Here is a 27,068-nt window from a genome sequence, read left to right as displayed (position 1 = left end):
TAGCTGGGTGTAAAGTCATATTTTTATTTTCAACCGGTGGAAAATCATAATTTTGAACCGAAGGTAAAATCGTAATTTTGAGGTAGGGGAAAACAATAATTTTATTTTTAGCTGGGGACAAAAAAATAATTTTAAATCAGGGTGAAATCGTAATTTTCAACTGAGGGCAAAATTGTAATTTTGAGCTGGGGCAAAAGAATAAGTTTATTTTGAACTGGGAGCGAAGACGTAATTTTTAACAGGGGGCAAAACCATAATTTTAAAGCGGGTATTAAATAAAAAGCTGAGGGTAAAATCATAATTTTTAAACCTATGGCAAAATCGTAATTTTGAGCTGCTGGCAAAAGGGTTATTATATTTTTTAGTTGGGAGAAAAGCGTAATTTTAAACCGTGGGCAAAACCGTAATTTTAAAGTGGATATAAAATAATAAAATGATTGGTACAATAGAGGAAGGGCGGCCGCCCATTTCGACCAATGGCAGGGAAACACTATTCCCTGCCATTGTCTTTTGTATATGTTGAATAATTGCCACAAACTATGTAGAATCTGAATAGACTAGAAGCCGGCTCGTCGAACCCTAACTAGGATCTGTTAACCCTAAACCCTAAATCCTAACTCATAAACTCTAAATCCTAAAGCTAAAAAATAAGACTAAAACCTAAGCTAAACCGTAAAATCTAAACTATAAACCCTAAAAGCTAAACCCTAAAGGCTAAACCTAAAGCTAAACCCTAAAATCTAAAGCTAAAGCCTAAGCCATAATGCTAAACCCTAATGCTAAACCCTAAAGCTAAACCCTAAAAGCCAAACCCTAGTATATTTAGGGTTTAGGGGTTATGATTTAGGGTTTAGGGTTAAGAGATCCTAGTTAGGGTTCGACGAGCCGGTTCCAATGCCGCTGGAATGAGTCCAATCGGAGTTCGTTTGAGTCGGTTCCCCACTGTTCCCCACTTTTTTAGTGTTTCCTAATGAACCTCACACTATCTATATATTCATAAGAAATTAAATAGTTAACACTACTAGAAAACTGCTATTATTCCCACGTTAATTTCTGCAAGAAATCCATGAGTAACTGTAGTTACACACGGATTTTCCATGAAAATGGGCTGTAGGAATTCTACTCGTGGGTAGTCTTTTTTGACGCATTTCCAACGAATTTTCCTACTTCTTTCCCACACAAATGTTTCGTTAGAATTCTCCTACTTATTTCTCACTGAATTAATTTTTTTAACTTTACGGCGCATTTCCCACGGAATATTTCTTTTTTAAAATTTTGTGTTTAAAACAATTATATTTATATTTATTATATAATATTTATTATATTTTAATTTTCTTACACAATTCCTACGAATTTGTTTTTTCTTTGTACACAATTCCAACACAATGTATTCGTTTTCCCTACACAATTCCTACGGAAATATTTTTTCCCAACATAATTCTAACTGAATGTATTCATTTTTCCTACGCATTTCCTACAAAATTAGTTTTTTTCCTACACAATTATAATGGAATGTATTCCTTTTTGCTATGCAATTCCGACAAAATTAGTTTTTTCCCTATACAATTCTAACATAATGTATTCTTTTTTTACGCATTTCCTACGAAACTAGCTTTTTTCCTACAGAATTCCAACGGAATTTGACAAAAACTGTTTAAAACCCCATAAATTAGTAGATCCGATATATTAAATTTTATAAGGACCCCATAAATACAATTAGGTGGACACTATAGAAAGAAAAGGAAAGCCGGTGTAGTGGTAAACCCTCATCTTTACCAACAAGAGGTCAGTTCGATCAATTCTTGTGTAGTCTGTTTTTCCAGTTTTTTTTAAATCTAATTGAAACCTCACTCCGACCCGAACGAGGAATGACCGGAAATTTTTAACGTTTTGTTATGAAATTTCGAACACCAAAAAAGATGGACCCAATAGAAAAAAAAATCTTGGGTCCGTCAAAACTGGCACACTTGCACACTTGCAATTGTGTAGGGTTGAATGATCTGGTCATGAACAAGCAGCCTATCCTAATGCACTATTGTACAACCTCTGATTTTGTTAAGCTTCTACAATACCAGTAGGTTATTTTACTCATAACAACCAGAATCATTTTCTTGTTAGACCATGGGGTATGGGGCGAGGGTTGGGGCGTGGGTTGGGTACAAACATCCAAGTCACCACACCGGGTGGGCTTGGGTTTCGGCGTGGTCCCTTGGTAAGGGTTTCAGCCCGGGCGTTGGGCGGGCCTAGCGGTCTTCCGTGGCCGGCTCTCATTGGCTGGGTTGGCTAGGCTATAGGTGGCTAGGCTTTTTTTTAATTTTGTGTGTATTTTTATAATAATTGAAAAAAAATTATAACACGTGGCCAACCCACGCGGGCTAGCCACACCCTGACATACCGACCCAACATACAACTGAAAAACGGTGCCCTTCGAAGTCCACGTGTTAACCCATGCCCGAAACCCCCGCCCCACCATACCCCATGGTCTTGACCTGGCGTGTCTCAATGCCTGGATTGTTATGTAAGAATAAATAAATAATGTATTTATTTATATATGGCCATTATAATCATTTATATAATAATAGATCAAAATATATAACAACCTATTAAATAATTAGTTGGTAATTGTTGATGGGCCTTATTACCATTATTAACTAATTAGGGTTTCCTCTTGGGTGCATATATAAGGAGACTTATGTAGAGGTTCTAGGGTAAGACACATAACCTAATTACTCTCATAACATCAATCAACCTCCTCTCCTCAACCGAACACCCTATTCGGTTTCTTCATCACCATCATTAGATTGCACCCTAAGGAGGAACCAGATCAAGCTAACAATCATGTCAAACACTGTTGCCGTGTCTCAATCTGGATTCTCTGCTGGCCTATACTGATGCAATCAAAGGTATGTTTTCATGTTTTGCATTATGTCTAAACAGAACTGATCAACATGTGGTATCAGAGCATATGTTGATTAGTCAGTTCTGTTTTTATCCATTAATTCTGGGATTGAAATCTTGAAAACAGAAATTTTGAACAACTTCATAATCATAACAGACGGTTTCGAGTCATGACCCGAAATCATTGTTTTCGAAAAAGGAAAAGGTTAACTATTGACTCGAAATCATAATGGTTAAAATCAACAAGTCCGAAATCTGTTTTTAGAAGCCTTAATTTTCAGGTTTCGGGTTCTAGAATATTGATTTTATTAATATTAGGGTTCTTCATGTTCTTAGTGAAATTCGAATAAATTTCCTTATTTTGGAATGAAATTTAGATTATTGGGTTTTTTCCTAGTTTTGATATAAATTTTATCTCTTAAAATCTCAAAAGCTGTTATAAAATTAAATGGATATTATTTTGAAATATTTTGATAAATTTAGATTAGCACTAAAATAGGAAACTAAATCCCATAATCCCTAGAAATTCGAATTTCAAACTTATCACAACTAACAGCTTTTAATCAGTAGATTTCGAGTTTTAGAGGATAAGTTTCGAAACTAGGTGGTTTCGACTCGAAATCATAAGGGTTTTCAGTCTTCATGACTCGAGACCATAAGATCTCGACTCGAGATCATAAGGTCGAAGACTCGAGACCATAAGGTTACAACTCGAGATCATAAGGTTGCGACTCGAGACCATAAGGTTACAACTCGAGACCAAGGTTGCGACTCGAGACCTCATAACTTACTCGAGATCTCATAAATAAGTCGAGACCTCAGTCAAGATCTCACTCGAAACCTAAGACTAACTCGAAATCTCAACCTCATTATTTTTTTAGGCTGTTTAATGTGAACTAAGATTTTGGCTCAGGGCTCCGCCCCGAACCCCGTGCATTAAATAATTGGTTTTGTAAATACTTAGTTAATTAATCAGACAATTTTGCAAAAACCAAAATAGCTTAACTTGAATGAGCTTCTGATGTATCATTTCTGGCCAAAGCTGATTTGATGCATCAATTTATTGTTCAAGTATTATAAAAGCCATGTTGAGTATGCATTACAAACATGAATGTCTTATTTCTGGCCAAAGCTGATTTAATTCATTTATGTCTAGTATACTTGACAAGTGCATAACTAAAGTGATTGTCTCATTTCTGGCCAAAGTTGATTTGTCACGATTACTTTGCACACATGCTTAAATGATTACACTTCTGGCCAAAGCTGTTTTGTCTTCGTTTAAGTAGAACTTTAACTAAGTCTATTATTTTGATGTTAGTAATAGACATATCACAGCCTCTTCACATAATGATCCTCACATTAATGATCCTTCGTTAATCTTATGATCATTTCGTCTGCCTTATTTTTTAGTACCCATAATTTTACTCACTATAACTTTCTTCTATAAATCAATATCTCATCCACTCTAATTCTTAAACCTAAAATGTTTTGCTTTATTTAAAGTTTCTATAAGATTAGCTCTTAAATTAAATCCTTGATTATCTCTTAAGACACGATAATCCTATTGCTCTCTTCTGATATAAGTACTACAGAAGAAAACTAGAGCATGATGAATATGACAAATTTTACATGATGTCTCTTATGATAATCAAGAACTCTCTAACATAATGCTATCACTAAAGTTATTCCAGATTAAGTCTTTCCAAAGACTAATCTATTATATATGGAATAATCACAAGAATTCCTAAGATGCATGCCTTCATTTAAAATTCTAAACTATAAGGTTAAGTGGTATATGTGAATACATTATAATGTACAATACCATGACCCATAAAGTTAAGGGCTTAAGTATGGAAATAAGTACATTTTTCCAGTACATTACATACTAAGATTTTCACTTGTACAATTTGATGCCTTATAAATCAACTATAACACTCAAAAGTACCAAAGTATAATGAGTGTGTTGATAAGCGACATATGTACTTAGAAATCAATGTTTGAAACTGGAAAATAAGATGTTGTTCACCTTACAACCACTGAAACATCAAAAGTGGATTGTTCTAAGGTCCATAGACAAATTACAAGTGCTAATTCCATCTCTAAGGTTCTTCAAGGGAAAATCTCACTGCACAATTATGCCATTAGACTAGGCATAAGCAACGAGACTATACATTATTCAGAAGAACGGTTGGATAAGTTAATTAAGTAGTCACTTCCTAATGATATCTAAGTCTGCTAATTTTAATATTCCAATTAACACATGATTAGTTGACTCTAGTTCCATACGTTTCCTTACCAGAACTCGACAAATAACTAACATGAGAGTTAGTGACAAAATTAATTGTTAAGGCTATAAGAACCATAATAAGCAATCTTCTAACAAAGATTTTCGATACCTTACATATTCTAAAGATTAATCAGAATACAGTATCATTACTTAGGCTATGTCATGAAGGTTGTGAGGTTTGCATAACCAACATAAAGTCACACTTATCTTAAACTCTCATTTTATTTGTTCTAAATATCTGGATAGAAACATTACTAAGATGAAACTAGATGATACCTTACATTTTCACAACTTTTATCATCATGCAAATGAGAATTTGACAAAAGGAAAATGAGACTTATAAATTTGATCCATTATAACCGAAATTCATGAGAAATCATGACATGGTTAATGAGGATGATTTTATTTCATCTAATCTCATTCTAAGTGATTTTAAACCATGACGTTAAAGCCCTAAAATATGACTTGGCTTAAGGAATAAGTATGGGTCCATCATAAGTCATTCATTGACATTCGTGGAACCTAGAATATTCAGACATAATTCATTTATCATTTAAAGACTATCTACTTGTATCTAAATTTTTTCGCATATGGCCCACGGTCTTAGAAGAAATCTATTCATGTATATACTTAATAAGGTTTCTATTAGATATGTCCCTGAGTTTTCTTATGATATCTGGACATTAAAGAAATCAAATAAAGTCTAACATATATATGATAGGTTCCCACGTCACGTACCTCATTGAAACTTCTCTTGTAGCATTTTGAGATATCACAGATCAGTGGGAGCATTAAGTGTCTTAAGAATAACTTGCAACAGTTGCAAGAGGTGGGGGAGTGAAAATTTTACATTACCTAAATTTACACCTCTTGTACAAGACACTGCTCCATATTGACACTGTTCTATCATAACTTGTCTCCTTAAAATCTAATGCTACTCTTACAAAAGTTTTATTGTTGGTTAATTGTGGGCACACTTAGATTTCTTATCTAAACTAACATAATTCTCAATAAGAGAAATCACAACGACTCGTCATTAACTTGTTTCTCTATTAGAATTTGTTGGTTGTTAAATGTTGACCCTAAGCATGTTGAGTACCTAAATATTTCTAAGGTCAGTGGGATCAGTCAAAGTCCTTATCATGACTTGTAAGGAATACAAGAGGCGGGGGGAAGAGTGTCGTTAAATTTCACTCCGAATTTAACTTCGATTACACCTCTTGTGCACCATACTGCACCAACTCTTACAAACTTAGAATCCTGAAAATGATAGCAACCTAACCAAGAGCTAATCCATAAAACTGAAACTTTTAAAACCCGATAATCAACTCAGGATGTCATCTAGGTTTAAAAACCTACTAACTTTGATGATTACATAACCTCCCTAACTGAAGTTGAAATGGATTTTGGAAAAGTTTACTGATCCTATCTCTTCTAATTAAGCCATAAGAGTCAATCAATCTTCTGAATGGAATAAAACTGTTTTCTAGTAAAATTGATTTTATGTGTTCGTATAACGTTTGGGATTTGATTGAATTACCTAAAAGTGTTCATAACTAAACCAAATCATGATATAAATGTTAAGACCCAAAGAAGCATGATTGATTATCAAATGGTATACTCAGGAAGAGATGAATTACAAAGAGTCTTTCTTACCTATTTTACAGAAGATTTCTTTAAGGATCATCACTATTTTAGTAGCTTATAATAGTTTAAAGCTACATTAGATGAACATTAAAATAATTTTCCCTAACAATTGGCGGACACATTTACATGTTCATAAAATAACCTGAAAGTTCCAAACTGAAGGTTAAAGAACAGTTTGTCTGTAAGCCAATAAAATCCATGTATGGGTTAATGCAAACATCATAATGTGATGAAATCTTAAGGTAATTATTTTCATCAACAACCAAGTGGATTAATGTACCTACCTCAAAATGAGTGGGAGCAACTAAGATAAACTTGTCTATATAGATGATATTCTTTTAACAAGTATATGTTACATAAGTCAAAGCATTGTTAACACAAACTTTGATATAATAGATCTCAGAGATATCTCTTACGTGATAGATATCATAAAATGCCGAGATAGACCCAATGGGATATTAGTTCCGTTCCATAAGTTTGACCTTAAATGGGTCCTTACACATGTAACAAACAATACAGCTCTCCTTTAGAGGATAATGGGATAAATGAGATTATTTATTTACGCTTCATTAATTAAAAGCCTTATGTAAGCTCAAGTCTATACTCGTTTAGATATTACTCACATTGCAACACACTAGATATGTCTAGATTAACGTGAAGTATTTAATAGAGTATTACAATATCTTTAAAAGAAACGAGAGACTATGATTTAAAAAAGAAGCGAGAACTCAAACCGGTTTATTACTTTAACTTTGTAATGTTCAAAGATGACAAAATGTAATTTCGGGTATATCCTTATATCAGCAGACAAAACCTATCTCATGGAGGAGTCATAATAAACTGATAATAACAACCTAAGTTATAACAACATAATATAGTCACTAAATGTTATTGGAAATTTATTAGCGGACTCATATGTTTATTAACTCCATATAATTAATGTGTTGAAGACTTAGTGTGATAAAGTCAGCTACCATGATTCCTTGAACACTAACAGTTCAAGAGGTGCTGCAGTAAATTTCGATACGCAATTAATTATGCGTTTATGAACGAATTGAGGAAACTAAGTTTTGTATCAAATACATTCATGATATGCTTAAGGATCCTATAACTGAAGGGCTATTACCCATAAGTCTTATTAAGAGAGCTCATAGACGGTATTAATTAATGTTCCTGCGCAATTGCATATCGTACTATGAATGACTAAGTATTAGTTAATTTTCCTCATCAGTTTGATTTTGTATGTCTCTAAGAATATGTCAAGCCGGCATAATGACATATAGACAAATAAAATTACAAATCAAACAAAGGGCTTATGTGTATTTTGATCATAACGATTAGGTTTTAAATTAAGGCTATAGTATGACTAATGAGGGTCCTGAGTCGCATAATGATTCAACGGCTGTATTTCTCTGCTATAGTTCTTGTTTAAGGCTAAACTGAGTATTAACTCCTGATCAGGCTTATCTAATGCTCATAATAAATGATTACTCGGCCAAGTGGGAGAATGTAAGAATAAATAAATAATGTATTTATTTATATATGGCCATTATAATCATTTATATAATAATAGATCAAAATATATAACAACCTATTAAATAATTAGTTGGTAATTGTTGATGGGCCTTATTACCATTATTAACTAATTAGGTTTTCCTCTTGGGTGCATATATAAGGAGACTTATGTAGAGGTTCTAGGGTAAGACACATAACCTAATTACTCTCATAACATCAATCGACCTCCTTTCCTCAACCGAACACCTTATTCGGTTTCTTCATCACCATCATTAGATTGCACCCTAAGAAGGAACCAGATCAAGCTGACAATCATGTCAAACACTGTTGCCGCGTCTCAATCTGGATTCTCTACTGGCCTGTACTGATGCAATCAAAGGTATGTTTTCATGTTTTTCATTATGTCTAAACAGAACTGATCAACATGTTATGATCAGTTTTTGTGCCTTTGCCAGTTTAATTTCAAAAATCGATTAGCATAAGTTTGTTGCTTATGTATTTTTAAAAATACATTAGTTCTCTTTTCACATCAAGTTTTCTATGCATTATAGGCAAGATACTGCAATATATATAACTATTCCTTTTGAACATTAAGCAACAAGTGTGTAAGTACTCTCAAATTTGATGAATAAAAATTGAAGAATACATCTTTCTATGCAGTTAAACTATAAGAAGAAAATTAAAATTAGCAAAATAAAAAAGATTCATAGGCGGATACAATAAGAAACAAAAAACAAAATTTGTTTTTCCTTGAACAAGTTTTAGAATATGAATTATACTGATACGGAATGCTACATCAAGTTGAATGTCAAAATCAACAATTTATTACCTAGAAATTACATTGAAAGCCTAAACAAACATGTAAAACAACAAACTGAAAGATAAAATCAACAACTTATACTCTTAAAGGGTTTAGACGAACCTGGAAGAGTGAAGGGCTGAAGAGAGTGAGGGACTGAGAGAAGGTAAGGGGTTGAGTGACTGAGCCGTTGAGGCTGGACTGGCTCCTGCAAGTGCTTATGTGACGGTTGGATGAGTGGTAGGATTGATCTAGAGTGGCCTTCTTCGTCTAGTGTGTGTTATGTTCATGTTGGGTTTGAGAGTAAACAGGAAAGGGGAAAACTAGACCCTAATTCGTTTTTGAGTTAAAAAATGGGAAAAACAGGTTTACCTTACTCGAACTCGGGATCTCTGTAATAGATAGCGCTCATACCTACCACTAGACCAATCCATAAATTTGTTATTAGGGTCCCTTTCACAATATTAAAGGGTTTCTTCAGAAGTTTCTTAATGACTAACACTATAAATGACGAACCGAACAGGTTCTGGTAACCCCCTAAATGACTTTAGATCCACGCCTAGTCTAGAGCTATGGAATTACAACATGAGTGTGATAGAGCTATTGAGGTGGCTTTAAGGTGTTGTGTGGAAGCTACGAATGCAAGACCTGAGCTAAGTTGTGGATATGTTGTTGCATGTAGAAGGATATGATTAGTAAGGTAATTAATGGCTTAACTTATGATTGTATGCACTACTAGAAAATACATCTGTCTTGACACGCGAACAATGACACGCGCTCATTTTATGACATTTAAAAACGCATGTCAAGAAAAAAATGTCATTGTTTAGAAAATTCAATAAATTTATGACACTCTTTTTTGCATGTCATCTTTTTAGTGTCATAAAAATAAAACAAGACCATTTTATGACATTCGAAAACGTGTGTCAAGAATAAAATGTCATGGTTTATAACATTCAACAAAGTTATGACACTCTTTTTTACGTGTCATCTTTTAGCGTCATAAAAAAACAAGACCATTTTATGACATTCGAGACCATGTGTCAAGGAAAAAAAGTCATGGTTTAATTAAACAAATTTATGACACATACACTTTTTTGTGTGCCATCTTTTTAGCACTACTAGAAAAGTATGACTAACACAACTTTTTAGAAACAACCTTTTTTAAATGAGTTGCATTTGCCTTTAATACAATTTCGTTGTATATAAAGGTTGTATTCGAAGATCTAAGATCTATGCAACCTTTTCCATATAAAAAATTACGAAGTTATATTAAATTTGCAACTTTTTATTTAAAAAATGGCTACTTTTTTAAGGTTGCAAATTTTATTGAAATATGAAACTATTCTTAGATAGCTTGTGTTGTGAAAATTAAAAAGAAAACACTCTTATTTTCAAAAGATTGAATCCAAATGTGCGCGTTGCTTAGGGACTCTTTGTTTAACTCTTAATGAGCCTCTTAATGGTTCAGACCTCTTACTGGTTCAACACTTAATGGTTCAAACTGCTTATTTCACGAGCTGATCTCTGAATGGTTCAGACATTTGCCTCTGATTGGTTAAACATTGTACTGAATCTGAATGGTTAAGACTTCTAATCTGAATTGGTTAGACATTTGCCTCTGAACGGTTAAACATTATACTGGCTTTTAATGGTTCAGACCTCCTACTACTAGTTCAATACTTAATGATTCAGACCTCTTATTAGTTTAGCACTTAACCATTCGGAAGTTGTCAAACAGCCCCTTAGTCATGTCATTATTATCCATTTGCGAACAAACTTTCACGATAAAAAGGTTTTAAGTTGAGAATTTAAATAAAAACGAAAAAAAAGTATAGAAAAGTTTTATTCGTAAAAAGCATATTTATATTTGATATTTAAATAATATTTTGATTTTATTTTAGTTAATTTCTTCATATAATTTCTTTACTACTTTCACTATCGATTAATTACTTTTCCCACTTGATAAACTGTAACAAAATTCATGGTGGTGATGACATTTTAATTTTTGGTAGGGAGTGGATTGAAAATATGGATATTTAGGATTTTAATTTTTTGGTGGAGAGTGGGTTGAAAATAGGGATAAGTATTTGATATCGAGTACCAGTATTAAACCGGTACTGTACCGCATTGTATTGGTACCGAATTGTACCAGGTATATTCGGTACCTGTAATGGTTCCTATTTTCTTCGATTTTCGGTACCGGTACCGAGACGTTATGCCAGCCCTACTTGTTACGATCTTGTATGACTCGGTACAACTCATTATAAAGATCCTATATGAGGGGAATGATCCACTAAAAATAGATTTTGTCTAAGTAGCCTAAGAATGATTGTGATAATGACATGTGATACTCTAAATAAGTAGGAAGGAAAGGCATTTTGGTCCATATTAATAAGAGTGTGAAAATAACATACGGCACCCCGTTTGTTTTCTACAAAATACAATAAAAAATCCAGTACAAAAAATATAGCACAAAAATCCAATACAAAAAAATCTAGTACAAAAAAATATAGCACGAAAAAGTTAAGACCTGATGAAACAGTGGTTAACCAAGAGGTTAGTCCATGGGTCGAGTCTCGTCAAGTAGGGTTAATCCCTCCTTTTCTCAATCGATGGTTGGGTCGTCCTCTAATCCGTCTCCTACACAATGAAAATACACCGTGACTCGCAACAAGGAGAATGAGGTGGGGCTTGCTCCTTGTTACCACTCTTCGGCGTGAGAATAAGTATTTGCTTGGGAGCAAGATAAGTATTTAAGCAGTAATTGTGAGAGAGCAGATTAGCGTTACCTCAAACCTGGTTCGAGATGAGTATTTATAGCCGAATAGTGAAGGAGAAAGGGCCAATGGGCCGCTTAATGGGCCTTAGGTCCGACTGACAACTTGCAGCTTTTCGTAGACGTGACAGATGCATGCGCTACGAGATCCTTGGGCACACGCGGAGGTGTTGCCATGTGTCCTGCTGTATCAGTTGCACGAAGGAACACCTACCACATGGCCTGCTGGGGTTGTCATTTTGTTCGCCAGCTTTATGCATGTGGGCTGGGCAGCTGCGCATTGGGCGGTCAGCTGACCGCTGCTGTCAGTGCCCGGGCATACCACTTGCTGGTTAGTCACGGAAGTCAAAGTGACAGTTCCACTTGTATAACAACAGGATGCAGTTTTGCGATTTTGCACTGCATCGCTATGTGCGGTTAACTGAGCACAAACCAACATTTCCATTGCTGCTCTGCGCGCCCACGCAGGACCGCAGCCTGGAAATGTGTTTGACAGAAAGTGAATGTAGTAAGCTACTATCACTCTTGGTAGTAATTACCGCATCCGTTGTATGTTGACGAAAACAGCCATTTTCATATACAAGGTGAGTTTTCTCATCTTTCCCCGATAGGGAAAGCAAACCGGGTTCGCGCGAGCCCACATGAACAAAGGTGAATCCTGTTGATAGGGGCAATGAGCCGGGTGATAGTCACTCGTGCCCAAGCCTGGTGCGAGATTTGGAACCATACCCCTTCCGGACCAAAATACCCTTCATCATACTTATAAGTATTGTCACATGTAATCTCCATAATATTTCTTAGGTTATTTAGGAAAATCCCACTTTTTAGTGGATTTTCCCCAAGGTATGCCATCCAGTTGTATGATAAAATTAAAAACAATATTTTCAATATAGATAACTAAAATAATATCATTAATTAGATAAAAAAAAGATTTTAGTGCCTTTTATATTTATGATTAAAGCTATTAAAATTAAAACTTGATAATAGATAAATCTCTTTATATATCTTTTTATTTTATACAATTTTTTACAATTTATCTACATTGTTCTTTATGTTTTGGTTTCCCTCCTCAAAATTCCCCAAAATATTTTAGGTTTCCCTTCAGAAGATATTCAAAATTTTAGACTTCCCATATCCCTAACCACAACCTTAACCCCAAATCTAATTGGATTGCTCACATCCTCTCTACCAATCTCGGTTGGTTCCCAGAGACCACTACATTGTCGTGAACGGCTGACCACAGCACTTCTTCCTATTTTGAAGGCCATTTGATCCTCGTTCGGCAATCTGTTTTTTCAGGGTATGTCGAACAACGCCTCATTCCTCCCTATAATTTAAGCTTTAGAAATCTGTTTTTCAGGTTATGATTTGTTCAGGCTAGTTAGTTTTGATGATTGGTATTATTGAAATTTTCATAAGGATTAGAAGTTGGTGCTTGGAAGAAGATCAAATAGGCTATAGTCTCAAAAAAAGTTAAGCCAATACAGTTTCTGAGAGCTCATATTGCTTGGCATGAATGCATTATCATAGAGAACCTAGGATGACTAATGGTAACATAGAATTTTGAAGTGGTTAAATTCTTAAGAAGTTCAAATTTCTTGCTCTGAATGTTCAATCTCTTTCTTTTGCTTCAGATCTAAACAGGTATTTATTTCAAAGATTGTTGATACAGTTCACTATGAACTAGATTTGAAACTTATTAGTACTCCAGCCCATTTAATTGATGTGAGTTTAGTTAAGGGGATATGTTCAAGTAATATGAAGATTGTTAGTTTGTTGGAAGAGAGTAGTCCGCCGTTGTTGAAACTAGGTGAGTCAATAAGAAAGATGGGAAGCCTTAACCCTAGAAATTAAGAATTAGGTTGTTTGTTTAGATATGGGCAGTTGTGATGCAGAGGTTGGGAGCAACGTTAGGGCTCGAGGCGGAATGGGTCGTGGTGGCTGAGTAGGATTGTTGAGCCCTCTGCTTCTCATCTCATGTTTCCTTGATCTGGAACCCCGGGTAAACTTCTCTATAGGAAAGATGCTAGTAGTAGGGGTGTGAATTTCTGACACGACCCGAAAATACGACACGGGCGTAACACGAAATTCGTGGGTTTGGGTTTAGTCTAAACGGTTCGGGTCAGTTTCAGGTTGAACCCGCGAACCTGTTTAGCTAAACGGGTCAGGCTCGGGTCAACTCAGTCGGGTTGGCGGGTTGACCCGTTTAACCCATTTCTATTATATTATATTTTTAAACTATGTTTTATGTCATAAATTAAATTCGGTGTGTATTTTATGCTATAAATATAACTTAAATGGAAGTTGACATAAATTTTTATGATTTAGTGTAATTTTATTATATAAATTTGTGTTTTTTTTGTAGTAGTGTTAATTTTAATATATTAATTTGCTGAAAAAACTAAAAAATAAAAAAAAAATTCGGGTTGAACGGGTCGGGTTCGGGTTCATATGTAAGGCATGATTTTCGGGTTCGGGTTTGTCTAAAATTTTCAGGTTCGGGTCGGGTTGAACCAGCCGATCCGCGAACACGACCCGTTTAGCACCCCTAAATGCTAGTGTGTAAGACCCTTTTCATTAATTCAGCGCAACTTGTTTGAGCTCTTCTAACTCCACTTGTCAACTCTTTTTGGAGATAAAACTATGCTCATGACACACTTTTGCAAATTACACTTTTACATATTGGCTTAGTTATATGATTAATCAAACTGTTAACATGCTTCATTTTCTGTTTCTCCAACTGGATATATGATTAATCAATTTGTTTATATGCTTCATTGTATGTTTCTCCAACTGGATGTAAATACTTTTCTACTTGTTAAAGGCTACTAGGGGAACTTGTATTGTTGTGTGTCCGAGTATTCCTAGCTAGTTGATCAAGGGATGCTATTTGATATATCATCTTTCACTGCTTGTGGTAAATGCATTCAGTATCGCTGTTTTCTCTCTAAAAGAGAACTTGGTTTTCTGTAGCACGGGTTGATGGATATGTTTTACTTATAAGTGGCCTTGAGCATATTTTATTGTCGTACAAGGAGGAATTGACAACAAGTTTATATTGTTTGTCTATATGCTCATTTGATGATTTGGTGCTTCTATTTTTGTTTATATTGTTTATGTCGATTTACCAGAGGTTTGTTTTACTAACTATGTATTTTTGTTTCTTTAGTTATGTATATGAGGGTGGAAGGTTCTGCGAAACATTTCAATTAGACGATGATAGCCGGAGAGATTGAATCTTGTGGAAAGGTGAGTACAATTATGAGAACACATACTTAATGATGTATCATGCAAAAAAGTATTTACAATAAATATAATGGTTTTGTGTCGTTATAATTTTTGCAGTTGGTTCATTGTAGATGTGTTGTGTCATTTAATCAATATTTAAAAAGTGAGGCTAGCTCACTTGGTAGAGGCTCTTGCCTCTTAGTGAGGGGTCTTGGGTTCAATCCCAAGCAAGGGTGATTTGTTTGTAAATATTTAGAAGTTTGGGAGAGTAACATTAGTCATTCAAAAAAAAAAATTAATCAATATTTTCTGCTGGGTTTTGGTGGGGTGATCTACATGGATATTTTAGCATGCATGCTAGAGAAATATGTAATTATACGTCCAAACAAATGCTTAAATTCTAGATTAAGATTTAAATTTTGGTTTTAAGATTTATTTTATTTAATTGTTGCCTCAGGTTGAGGAAAGAGTAGAGGAATACTTGGTTGCGGATACGGATGGCATTTGTGAAGATCTAAAGATTGGTCGACGAATGTATTGACAAACAATTTTTTTTGCTAATGTTAAAATATTTATAGTATACTTGACAAATAATTATGTAATGAGTTGTTTTGGTATATATATGTGTATTTGTTTTTTGAATTAGATTTATTGTTTTTGTTATTATATATGTATCCAGGGTAAATTAGTAAAATTCTATAAAACATATTTTTTTAAAACAATTAAAAGCATGACGCGCATAAATGAATGTCATAAATATGTGTCATAAATGCATGTCATAAACGTGTGTCGTTAAACAGTGTTATAAAGTGCGTGTCATAAATGGGTGTCATTAAAGTGTGTAATAATGTGTGTCATGAAAACATGACACACAAATGCATGTCATGTTAATTTTATGACTTCTCAATCAACGACAGTGACGTGGAGGAACTTGTGTGGTATTTATCCGGAGTACGCTACGATCATCAAAGTTTTTACATATCCAAATGAGGAGAAATAAATAACATAAAAATCATAAGAATCCGCAAGAAATGATATTGACCGGACATGTGGAGCTTTGAAGAAGTATTAGGCTATCGTAGCCAATTCACGAATGTAGGCAGAAGAAAAAAAAGTAATCCAATGTATGCTTGCATGATTTTACATAATATGGTATTGAAGGATAAAAGTAAAACGATTTGTCGACACTACAATGGTGACGTTCCACGCCTCTTGTCGTGATCATTAGTGAAGAGCTACAAGCAAATCGTCTAGCAATACGCAATAGAGAAATGCATAACAACCTTTGTGCGAATTTGGTGGTACATTTTGGAGGCGTTATCCGCATGACTATGATTAATTTTAGCATTTAAGTCTACTATTTTTGTAATAATTAAAAAGTATTAAATGAGTTTTAGTATATTTTTTTCAAAAATTTTATTGTTTTTAATTACAAGTAAAAATGACAAGTAGTTATAGTAATAATTAAATTCAATAACTAGCCAATAATTAAATAATGGCTCACATGTCATATCTCCACAACACATGTTGTTAACTATGAAATGTGAAAAACCCCACTGACATGGAAAAATCCTTTTTTTTCACGTTTCAACCCACCATAACACAAGTGTAAAAAGTTTAAGAATAAAGAGAAACATCCTGATTTTCATTAAGAAAAACTAATTACTTTCGAATATTGGTTCCAAAAATTCCAGAAATAACAAGTAAAAAATCATATGTCCCTCTATTAAACCGATTTGTTCTTCACCACAACCGGCCATCGCCAACTTTGTAATTTACATTGGAACGACCATAGTTATATGCACCTTTGTTGATTCAAATGCTAATTAATCAATCGGAAACGGAGTGATTGTTCCAACACACGAGCATAGAGACACATCGTCGGAGTATGTAGAACCTCGTTTTATGTTGCTTCACCATAGTTAAACAGCGTTTTTGAAAACTGGCTTTCCGACGAATTTGGTGGTGATAATCCGACGACGACTGGATTAAGTAGGAATAAGTTTCCATGAAGTAGGAGATTTGTTGAAACTGGATGAATATGTACAATTTGTTAGGACTTGTTGGGATGCCAAACAGTCTATTGTTGGTTTATATAGAAGGTTAGGAAGCAGATTGGTACCCACATGATAATTTTTCATGTTTTATTCACCTTTGTTGATGTTGACATCTATCTTTATACTAAGAAAAGTGTTGGGAAAAAGTAACAAAGGGTCTACGTGATTTAAATTTTGAAGAGAAATCTAAACAGAATATTTAATTAGTTACATTTTAATATTTTATTATTACGAATTAGTCACAATCATGAAGATAGGCTCAATCAGATAGTTGAAGTTTACTATTAGCTCGTGAGTTTATTTTTTAAATAAATTTAACGTGTCTTTAATAGTTTAATGTTAACTTCGTTTTCATAAATAAATATTATCTTTGATTTGGTTATTTGAATATATACATTTCAATTTGTCATTTATAAGAAAAAATGCTACCTACCTTTCTATATGTGAAATGCAATACGTCAGATTATATTTAAAATAAATAAATGATAATCCTAATTAACAACATAAAGTTAAAATGTATATGTGACAATGCACGCAACTCTCGTCAAACCCAACAATCATTTAGCTAACAACATCTAGCCTAGTGGCATTTTAAAGTTAGATAAGGCTTAAGGCCATGTGTAGTCATAAAGCTCCTTTGAAGAACGTTATGTGACACGTGTCGCGCCACATCATAGGGGAGGCTTATTACTCCCAAGAGTGTGACTACTACGGCTTATTGGACGAGATCCTAGAGCTTCAATATTATGGAAATGGGCGTTCAACTGTTATAGTGTTCTATTGCTCTTGCTTTGATGTCGAACGTGGTGTAGTAGTTAATAAAAATAAACTTGTTGATGTGAAATCCAAGTCCAGGCTTCGCATCACAAGCGGAACAGGTGTTTTATACATCGTACCCCTTCGTGAAAAGTGATATAAAAGATTTATGGGCAGTTGTCGAGACAAAAGCCCGACACATATATGAAGTCTTTGAAACTGTAACTCAAGTCACAAACGATGGCAACATGGAAGAACATGGGGTCCTTCAGATTGATGAACGGTTTGAATTACCAGATATAGTAACAAGGAGTAAATGTTTGTGCTTTGTAACAAGTACCAATACGGCAACATAAATGATTAATGAAGAGGATGAAGTGTTAGCGTAAATTATTTATCAAATAATTTAATTTATGGTGCCTTTATTGATCATTTATCTAATAACCAGATTAATTTACCTTAATATCCCTATAAAATTAACTGGGCTTTATTTGATGGACATAAAGGCCCGTACTAGTTAATTAGGGTTTCCCCTTGGGTGAAGCATATAAATACATGTTATTGGGAACCCTAAAGATACACCATAAAGTTTACGGCTCCCCTCACTACAATCTATTATCATCCCTCTCCATCCTAACTGCTAACCCTAAACGGGAACCGATCAAGATGGCTTCTACTTCATCTCTAACCACTACTGGATTGTCAGGTATGTAATGATCCCTAAAGTGTTTTCCATTAGATAATTGAAAGAACTGATTAACATGTAGTATCAGAGCGATGTTACTCAGTTCTTAAAATTCCCTTATGATCTGGAATTGAAATCGGAAAAATTAGGTTTTTATTAAATATGATATACTTTGGTTGATCTTGGTCGATCATGATACAACAATTATTACGGCCGAACAAACTGCACAAAAAATCTTGTTTTGTTTTATTCATTGAAGTGACACTTTGATTTCAAAACAAACGAATGAAATAAAAGGTCTTTTGTTAATTTGGATGTTGGCCCAAAAACCAATTACAAGCTAACTTACCGATTCTGCTTTCTATTCATATATTAAATTAATTGAGGGTTTCTTATCAGAATCATATCATAATGTCTAAATCGTTGAATTGATAGTGGCCTCAAAGGTTTTAGTTATTTTCGATAGATTGGTAGTTAAAAGTTAATTATTAGGTTAAAGAGTATGGGGAGCATGAGTTGGGTCATTAATGCCACATAGGATCATTAATGAATTGTTACACTATCCCCTTTCTTCATCCACCATGGTTGGCATGGATTAAACCATGACAACCATGAGCCTACTTTCATTTTTCAATGGTTCATTTTCCTTTTCTACAAAAATAAATTAAAATAGGAAGATAGTGGTTTGGGTCATGACCACACCCTTAGGGTAGTGGTTTTGAATGATGGATGAGAAGTGAATGACATGGCGTCGATGTAGAGGATCATGGTGACCATGAGGGTCATGACCACACCCTATAGCCTTATGTTCACTTTTATTGTCAGTTATTGATATAAATGTTTCATATGGTATCATCTAATTTTGTGATAGGTTAGATTTTGATTATGTTTCCTAAAGTTGTGTAACTTTATCTCCAAGTTTCGTAAAAATATTATTTTATTTTAGTTTATAAACGAATAATTAACTTGGATAAACCTAACGTTTAAATAATCATTCAACTAATTTATTTGATTGATTTAAAAATTTGCTTAACTAAAATAACATTTTTTTCAAGTTCTCACTTCTGCCCAAAGGTGATGTGTTTACTTGTGGCGTTATTTAGTGAACTTAAGCATAGTCACTTAGGTGTATATCCTTATTATATGAACAAGCATAATGTGACACTTTCCTTAGTACATTTGTTCATATGATATACACATGACTTCTGCCTAAGATATATGAGTGTTTCATTTTCTGTCCAAAGGTGATGTGTTACACTCATGTCTCGCAAACTTTGACTTGTGCCTAAAATTATGGTGTTTCAACTTCTGCCCAAAGGTGATGTGTTACACCTAATCTGCACAGTCTGACTGTTCATAATACTTGTATGATTGGCCATAGCCAAAGCGAAAACCGTCATTCAAGTAGAACCTTATTTAAAATTGGTGTGTAAATAACGTTATCACAGCTTCCTTAGTATAATGGTCTTAATTTCCGCCTGCCTTAGTTTTAGGTTACCCATAAGTCACTCTAACTTCTTCTTCCTGAGTGTATCTTTATTCTTCTCATTTTAATCCGCTATCAGCTCCTGCTATGGCTATTGATACTTTGACTGGTGCGAACTATGCTTCATGGAAGGATTCTCTTAATCTTACTCTCGCACTCATGGAGTTTGACTGTGCGCTAACTGAAAACGCTCCTCTTGCTCTTACTGATAAGAGTACTGAAGCTGAAAAACTACTCTATCAAAAGTGGGAGAGAGCCAATCACTTGTCACTTATCTTCATGAAAAACTCGATAAGTCCTGCTATCAGTGGAGCCATTCCTGACGCTGCTACAACTAAGGAATATCTTACTAATGTGGTGGCTCAATTCCAAGGGACGTCTAAGGCGCAAGCCAGCACCCTCATTCTGAAATTGGTGACTACAAAGTATGATGGGATCAGCGGTATTCGTGAGCACATCCTGAAAATGAATGACATGGCCCAAAAGCTCAAGGGATTAAGCATGGAGATTAGTGATGGCTTCCTGGTACATTTTATCATGACGTCTCTGCCCGCATCTTATGAAGCATTCAAAGTCAACTATAACCTTCAGAAGGACCAATGAAAGATGAACGAGTTGATTGCTATGTGCGTGCAAGAAGAAGAACGTCTGAAACTAGAGAAAGCCGATGTTGCTTACCCAATGACTGCTGACTCGAAGAAAAGGAAGGGGAAGTACAATAAGAAGCCTAATGTAAAGGTCCAAAAGCGGGATGCAGGTGCAAGTGCTTCTGGCTCTAATGACTCCAAAGGGAAGATTCACTGCAAGTTCTGCTGTAAGGTGGGACATAAGCAGAAGGACTGCCCGGACTTTAAGGAGTGGCTAGCCAAGAAAGGTGATAATCTTGACTTGAGTCCTTTAATTTAAATGTTCCATCTAATTCTTGGTGGTTTGATTCTGGTTCTATGATTCATGTAATCAATTCCTTATAGGGATTCCATACAATCCGGAAGCTGGAAAGAAACCAAAGAACACTTAAGTTGGGAAATGGAAAGCCGCTAGTAGTCGAGGCCGTGGGAACATTCGATTTAGTTATGAAAACTGGTTTAACTATTAGACTTTATGATACCTTATATATTCCTGAGATTACTCGGAATCTTGTATCAGGACCAAAGTTAGACGTAGACGGTTTTCTTGTTTCTCATGGTCATGGCAAACTTACTATCAGTTTTAATTCTCAAATATTTGGTTATGGCTTCTTGGATGGTGGTCTCTATCGATTAGAATTAGATGATAATTTTTCCAAGTCTTTGTTATCATATAATATTAATGAGAACTTAACAAAGAGAAAACGAAAACGAGACTTAGAAACTTCATCCATGTTGTGGCATCAACGTTTAGGCCACATTTCACGAGAACGCTTAAGGCGACTCGTGAAGGATGAGGTTTTACCACCTCTCGATTTCAATGATTTTGGAACATGTGTTAAATGCCTTAAAGGTAAAATGACATCAGCGAATAATTGCCACTAGGAGCTCTAATTTATTAGAACTTATTCATACTGATATTAGCGGCCCTTATAACATCGCTGGCATAACTGGACATACTTCATTTATCACGTTTATTGATGATTATTCACGTTATATGCACTTGTATCTCATTAAAGAAAAATCTGAATCTCTCACAACTTTTAAAGACTATTAAGCTGAAGTTGAAAAACAATTAGATCGTCAAATAAAAGTTGTTAGATCAGATAGAGGAGGCGAATATTATGGTCGACATACTGACGTGAGTCAGGCTCCTGGTCCATTTTATGAGTTTTGTAAGGGCCAGGGGATCGTGAACCAATATACTATGCCCGGTACTCCTCAGCAGAACGGTGTTGCTGAGAGAAGAAATAGAACCCTAATGGACATGGTACGCAGTATGTTAGCCAGCTCAGGTTTGCCCTTATTCCTCCGGACCGAGGCCTTAAAGGCAGCTGTTCATATACTCAATAGAGTTCCTTCGAAGTCTGTCCCTAAAACTCCTTCTGAACTTTGGACATGAAGGAAACCGAGTCTTAGATATATGAAAGTATGGGGTTGCCTTGCCGAAGCTAAACTTTATAACCCTTTTTTAAAGAAACTGGATATGAAAACAACAAGTTGTTTCTTTATTGGATATCCGGATCACTCAAAGGGTTATAGATTCTATTGTCCCTCCCATGTTACTCGTATTGTAGAAACCAAGCGTGCTGCGTTTCTTGAGGACTTTAAGGTCAGTGGGAGCAGTGAAAATCCTTACAATGATTTACAAGAAGTACAAGACGCGGGGGGAGACACTCATCCATTTCATTACCTCCTATTACTACTCCTCTTGTACTCGATGCTGAACCGCATGTCACTGCACCACCTCCAACTCATTCAGAATTAAATGTTGCTCCACATGTACCTGAGAATGAAGGACCCTCAAATGTCGATGTTGAGAATCAACCTAGGAGGTCATCTAGGGCAAGAAGGCCTACAAATTTTGATGATTATGAAACCTACCTAGCTGAAGCCGTGGCTGATGATGGAAAGTTTACCGATCCTACCTCTTACAATGAAGCCATTAGTAGTGATCAGTCATCTGAATGGAACAAAGCTATGATTGACGAGCTTGACTCCATGAAGAAGAATGATGTTTGGGATTTGGTTGAATTACCCGACGGTGTTAAACCCGTAGGATGTAAATGGGTCTTCAAAACAAAACTAAATCCGGATGGAAGCGTTGAACGATATAAAGCAAGATTGGTTGCAAAGGGCTACACTCAGAAAGAGGGAATCGATTATCAAGAGACCTTTTCACCTGTCTCTCGAAAAGATTCCTTAAGGATCGTCTTGGCCCTAGTAGCTCATTTTGATTTAGAGTTGCATCAGATGGATGTCAAGACTGCTTTCCTCAATGGAGACTTGTATGAAGACGTGTTCATGAAGCAACCTGAAGGGTTCAAACCTAAAGGTCAAGAACATCTTGTCTGCAAGCTGAAGAAATCCATATACGGTTTGAAGCAAGCATCACGTCAATGGTATCTTAAGTTTGATAAAGTCATGAAGACGCAAGGCTTTATGAAGAACCAAGTGGATCAATGCACCTACCTCAAGATGAGTGGGAGCAATTTTGCTATACTTGTCCTTTACGTAGATGATATTCTATTGGCAAGTAATAGCTTAGATATGTTGCATGAATCGAAGCGCTTACTCTCGCATAACTTTGACATGAAAGATCTCGGAGAGGCTTCTTACGTTATTGGCATCGAAATACACCGAGATAGAAGTAATGGAATTTTGGGCTTATCACAAAAGGCTTACATTGATCGTGTCCTTAGTCGATATAACACGCAACATAGCTCTCCCTCTGTAGCTCCTGTAGTTAAAGGAGATGTTTTCAGTTCTTTTCAATGTCCGAAAACTGAGGATGAATAGGCGCAAATGAGAATGATACCTTATGCCTCAGTAGTTGGGAGCCTCATGTATGCTCAAGTCTGCACTCGTCCAGATATCGCTTACGTTACAGGGATGTTAGGCCGTTATCTGTCTAATCCTGGCCTTGATCACTGGAAAGCGGCGAAGAAAGTACTTCGATATCTTCAGGGGACGAAAGACTATAAACTGACTTATAGAAGAAGTGACGTTTTGGAAGTGGTTGGTTATTCTGATTTGGACTTTGCTAAATGCAAAGATGACAAGAAATCCACTTCAGGGTATATCTTTATGTTAGCCGGCGGACCTATTTCATGGAGGAGTCATAAACAACAGCTAACTTCAACATCCACTATGATGGCAGAATACATTGCTGTATATAACGCTACCTGTCATGTAATGTTGCTAAAGAATCTGATTACTGGACTCAAACTTGTTAATTCCATATCTAGACCATTGAAGCTGTACTATGATAACTCAGCTGTCGTTAACTTCTCGAACAGTAACAGTTCGACCGGAGCTAGATTATATCTTGATACAAAGTATTTGTTCGTACGTGAACGTGTTGAGGAAAATAAGCTTTGTATTGAGTATATAAGTACGAAAAATATGCTTGCGGATCCGATGACTAAAGGTCTCCCACCTAAAGTATTCGAAGAACATGTTTTGAAGATGGGCTTTTGTAAAGACCTTATTTAAATGCATATTGTACTTACTTACGTTTTAATAAAATTTCCACATTTGATTTGTTTGTCTCTAACTACGTTTCGCTAGCCTAATGACGTAAAGACTATTATTATACAAATCATCGTTTAAGGCTTACTTGTAAATTGATCCTTACTTTGCTTAGGTTTTAAATTTGGGATTGCAGTATGATTAATGGGGGTCCTGAGTTGAATAACTGACTCAACGACTGTATGTTTCTGCTACAATTTTGGCCTAAAACTAAAATGAGTACTAACTCCTGATCAGGCTTACCTAATACTCATAATAAATGATCACTCGGCCAAGTGGGAGAATGTTAGCGTAAATTATTTATCAAATAATTTATGGTGCCCTTATTGATCATTTATCTAATAACCAGATCAATTTACCTTAATATCCCTATAAAATTAACTGGGCTTTATTTGATGGACATAAAGGCCCGTACTAGTTAATTAGGGTTTCCCCTTGGGTGAAGCATATAAATACAGGTTATTGGGAACCCTAAAGATACACCATAAAGTTTACGGCTCCCCTCACTACAATCTGTTATCATCCCTCTCCATCCTAACTGCTCACCCTAAACGGGAACCGATCAAGATGGCTTCTACTTCATCTCTAACCACTACTGGATTGTCAGGTATGTAATGATCCCTAAAGTGTTTTCCATTAGATAATTGAAAGAACTGATTAACATGAAGGATTTGAAGATACAGAAAATACATCTGATGATGAAGAAATGTTTTTTTTCTAACCACTCTTCGGATGAAGATTGGCTTGATCATTAGGAACACTATATGTTATTATACACTTTAAATTATTTTTGGTTAATCATATGGTATGTCCTTTCTAAATACTTGCTTATATTATTCATCTGACCATTCTTGTTTTCTTAAATGTAGAGTCTTAACCGTGTTATCATATATTATATATATCACTGGTCGTGGGCGTGTCCCTCCCTCGGGAGATGTATCATCTGGTCGTGGGCGTAGGCGCACATCTGACTCCGGACATGGACATGGACGTGGGCGGGCATCAGACTCAGGTGGTGGACATGGGAGTGCATCGGACTCCGGTATTGGACGTGGACGGGCATCGGACTCTGGTGCTGGACGCGGATGGGCATCGGACTCTGGTGCTGGACGTGGGCAGGCAACGGATTCCAGTGCTAGACGTGGGTGGGCATCGGACTCTGGTAGTGGACATGGGCGGGTATCGGACTCTGGTATTGGACCTGAGGGAGCATCAAAATCTAGTCGTGGTCATGGACGCGGCCACACTTTAGAGTTGAGTCCTGGGTATAGTAGGACATTAGGTCGCGGATACGCTGGGAGTAGTAGCCGTGCTGGTGACGGTGATCCTATGGTTGATATGCAAGGGGTATTTCGACATCAGCAGGGGGTATCCCGACATCAGCACAGGGATGAGTTTCAGCATGAGGGTTCTGGGGGATCCCAGCATGGGTTTAACATGGTTAGATATCATGCCGAGTCCGATGATGGTGATTATCATGAAGAGGAGGGCGCAAATGCGACTCAACTTGCCTCTAATGCTGCAGGCACGCCTCATGGTCGCTCTCAGAAGGAAGTTATCTTTCGGGTTGGGATGAGGTATGTTTTTTAACATTTAAACCAATGTTGTTTATTTGTGTTATACATATACTTATTCGATTATTTCAATATTATAGGTTTGAAAATGGTAAACTTCATAGGGCGATCAGGATGTTATTGATGAGTGTTTTGATGGAGCTTGGTCAACATACAGAGAAGTCCCTACGGAACATGTGGACCGTATGTTTGATCGCTTTAGGGTAATAAATTTAGTTAGTTGTTTATATATTTTAAGGGCAATTACATATATCCCCCTGTTAACTTTATAAATTATACATATACCCAACCCAAAGTTTTATTTACATCAGAACTTTACCGAAATTGAATTTGCGAATGACACTAATATTGTTTAAACTAGAATCTCCAATCAAAACCCTCAATTTCCGAAGTAGGAGGATATATGTAATAATCCTTATATTTTAATCCTTATTTTAAACAGAAATAAAAGGTCTAATGCTTTTTTTTTTGTTTAAATGAAAGGTCTGTTTTTTTTTTTTTTTTTTTTTGGTTTAAAGGGAAATTTGTAATTTAATTTTGGGGTTGGGTAAACATGTAATTAGTGTTTTAAATACGGAGATATATGTAATAATACCTATATTTTAAGCCTTATTTGTTATACGTTTGCACTTTTAACTTTCAATCTTTTAAAGACTCGATATAGTTGGGATCAAGTAAATGATGAATTCATTAGAGAAGGATTTGAATATGTGTTAAAGCGTCGTTTCCCAGACATAGTGTTGGATCACCGATACGAATCAGCAAAGAAGGCAAGGAATGTTGGGCATATTATCCCGGAAAATGAATATGATTTTGGCGTAATGTGTGAGTATCCGCCGTGCTTCGTGCACGAGGACATACGGCATGAGTTATGTATGGTAAGCAAGTTAATACATTAGTGATCATTGTTATATTTTATTGCATTTTATATTATTTATACATGTATTTTTATTCTTTTATTGGGTTGGAACACAGATGAGTGGCATAAGAAGTCTGAGAGAGGTAAAAGCAACCGCAAGAAAGCCGATTCCGACGGTGTGATATCCCGACATACAGGCGGGTCTAGGGGCTATGATGAGCATCACATCATCTTGGTAATATTATGTTCATAAAATTTAGTACTTGTTTCTTTAACACATATTACGTTAATCATACATATGTTTTTTTTTGTAGGAACGGACATAGGGTCGGCCACCCACT

The 27,068-nt window shown here is 35.5% G+C and overlaps 1 protein-coding gene and 1 long non-coding RNA gene across 2 annotated transcripts; both read left to right on the top strand.

Annotated features, from left to right (window-relative positions):
• Positions 1-12,959: 12,959 nt before the first annotated feature.
• LOC110877163 lies at positions 12,960-15,798 on the top strand. Its single transcript, XR_002556801.2, has 3 exons — positions 12,960-13,225; positions 15,095-15,174; positions 15,611-15,798. It is a non-coding gene; the product is annotated as an uncharacterized LOC110877163 (long non-coding RNA).
• A 2,723-nt stretch (positions 15,799-18,521) lies between these two features.
• On the top strand, positions 18,522-20,740 carry LOC110875262. The gene is made up of 2 exons (XM_022123460.1): positions 18,522-18,672; positions 20,217-20,740. The coding sequence occupies exons 1-2, from the start codon at positions 18,522-18,524 to the stop codon at positions 20,738-20,740; spliced, it is 675 nt and encodes a 224-aa protein (XP_021979152.1).
• The last annotated feature ends 6,328 nt before the right edge of the window (positions 20,741-27,068 follow it).

Source organism: Helianthus annuus, chromosome 9, assembly GCF_002127325.2.
Source record: "Helianthus annuus cultivar XRQ/B chromosome 9, HanXRQr2.0-SUNRISE, whole genome shotgun sequence".
Taxonomy (NCBI): Eukaryota; Viridiplantae; Streptophyta; class Magnoliopsida; order Asterales; family Asteraceae; genus Helianthus; species Helianthus annuus.
Note: the sequence above shows the minus strand (reverse complement) of the source record. Positions and strands in the feature narration are given on the sequence as shown.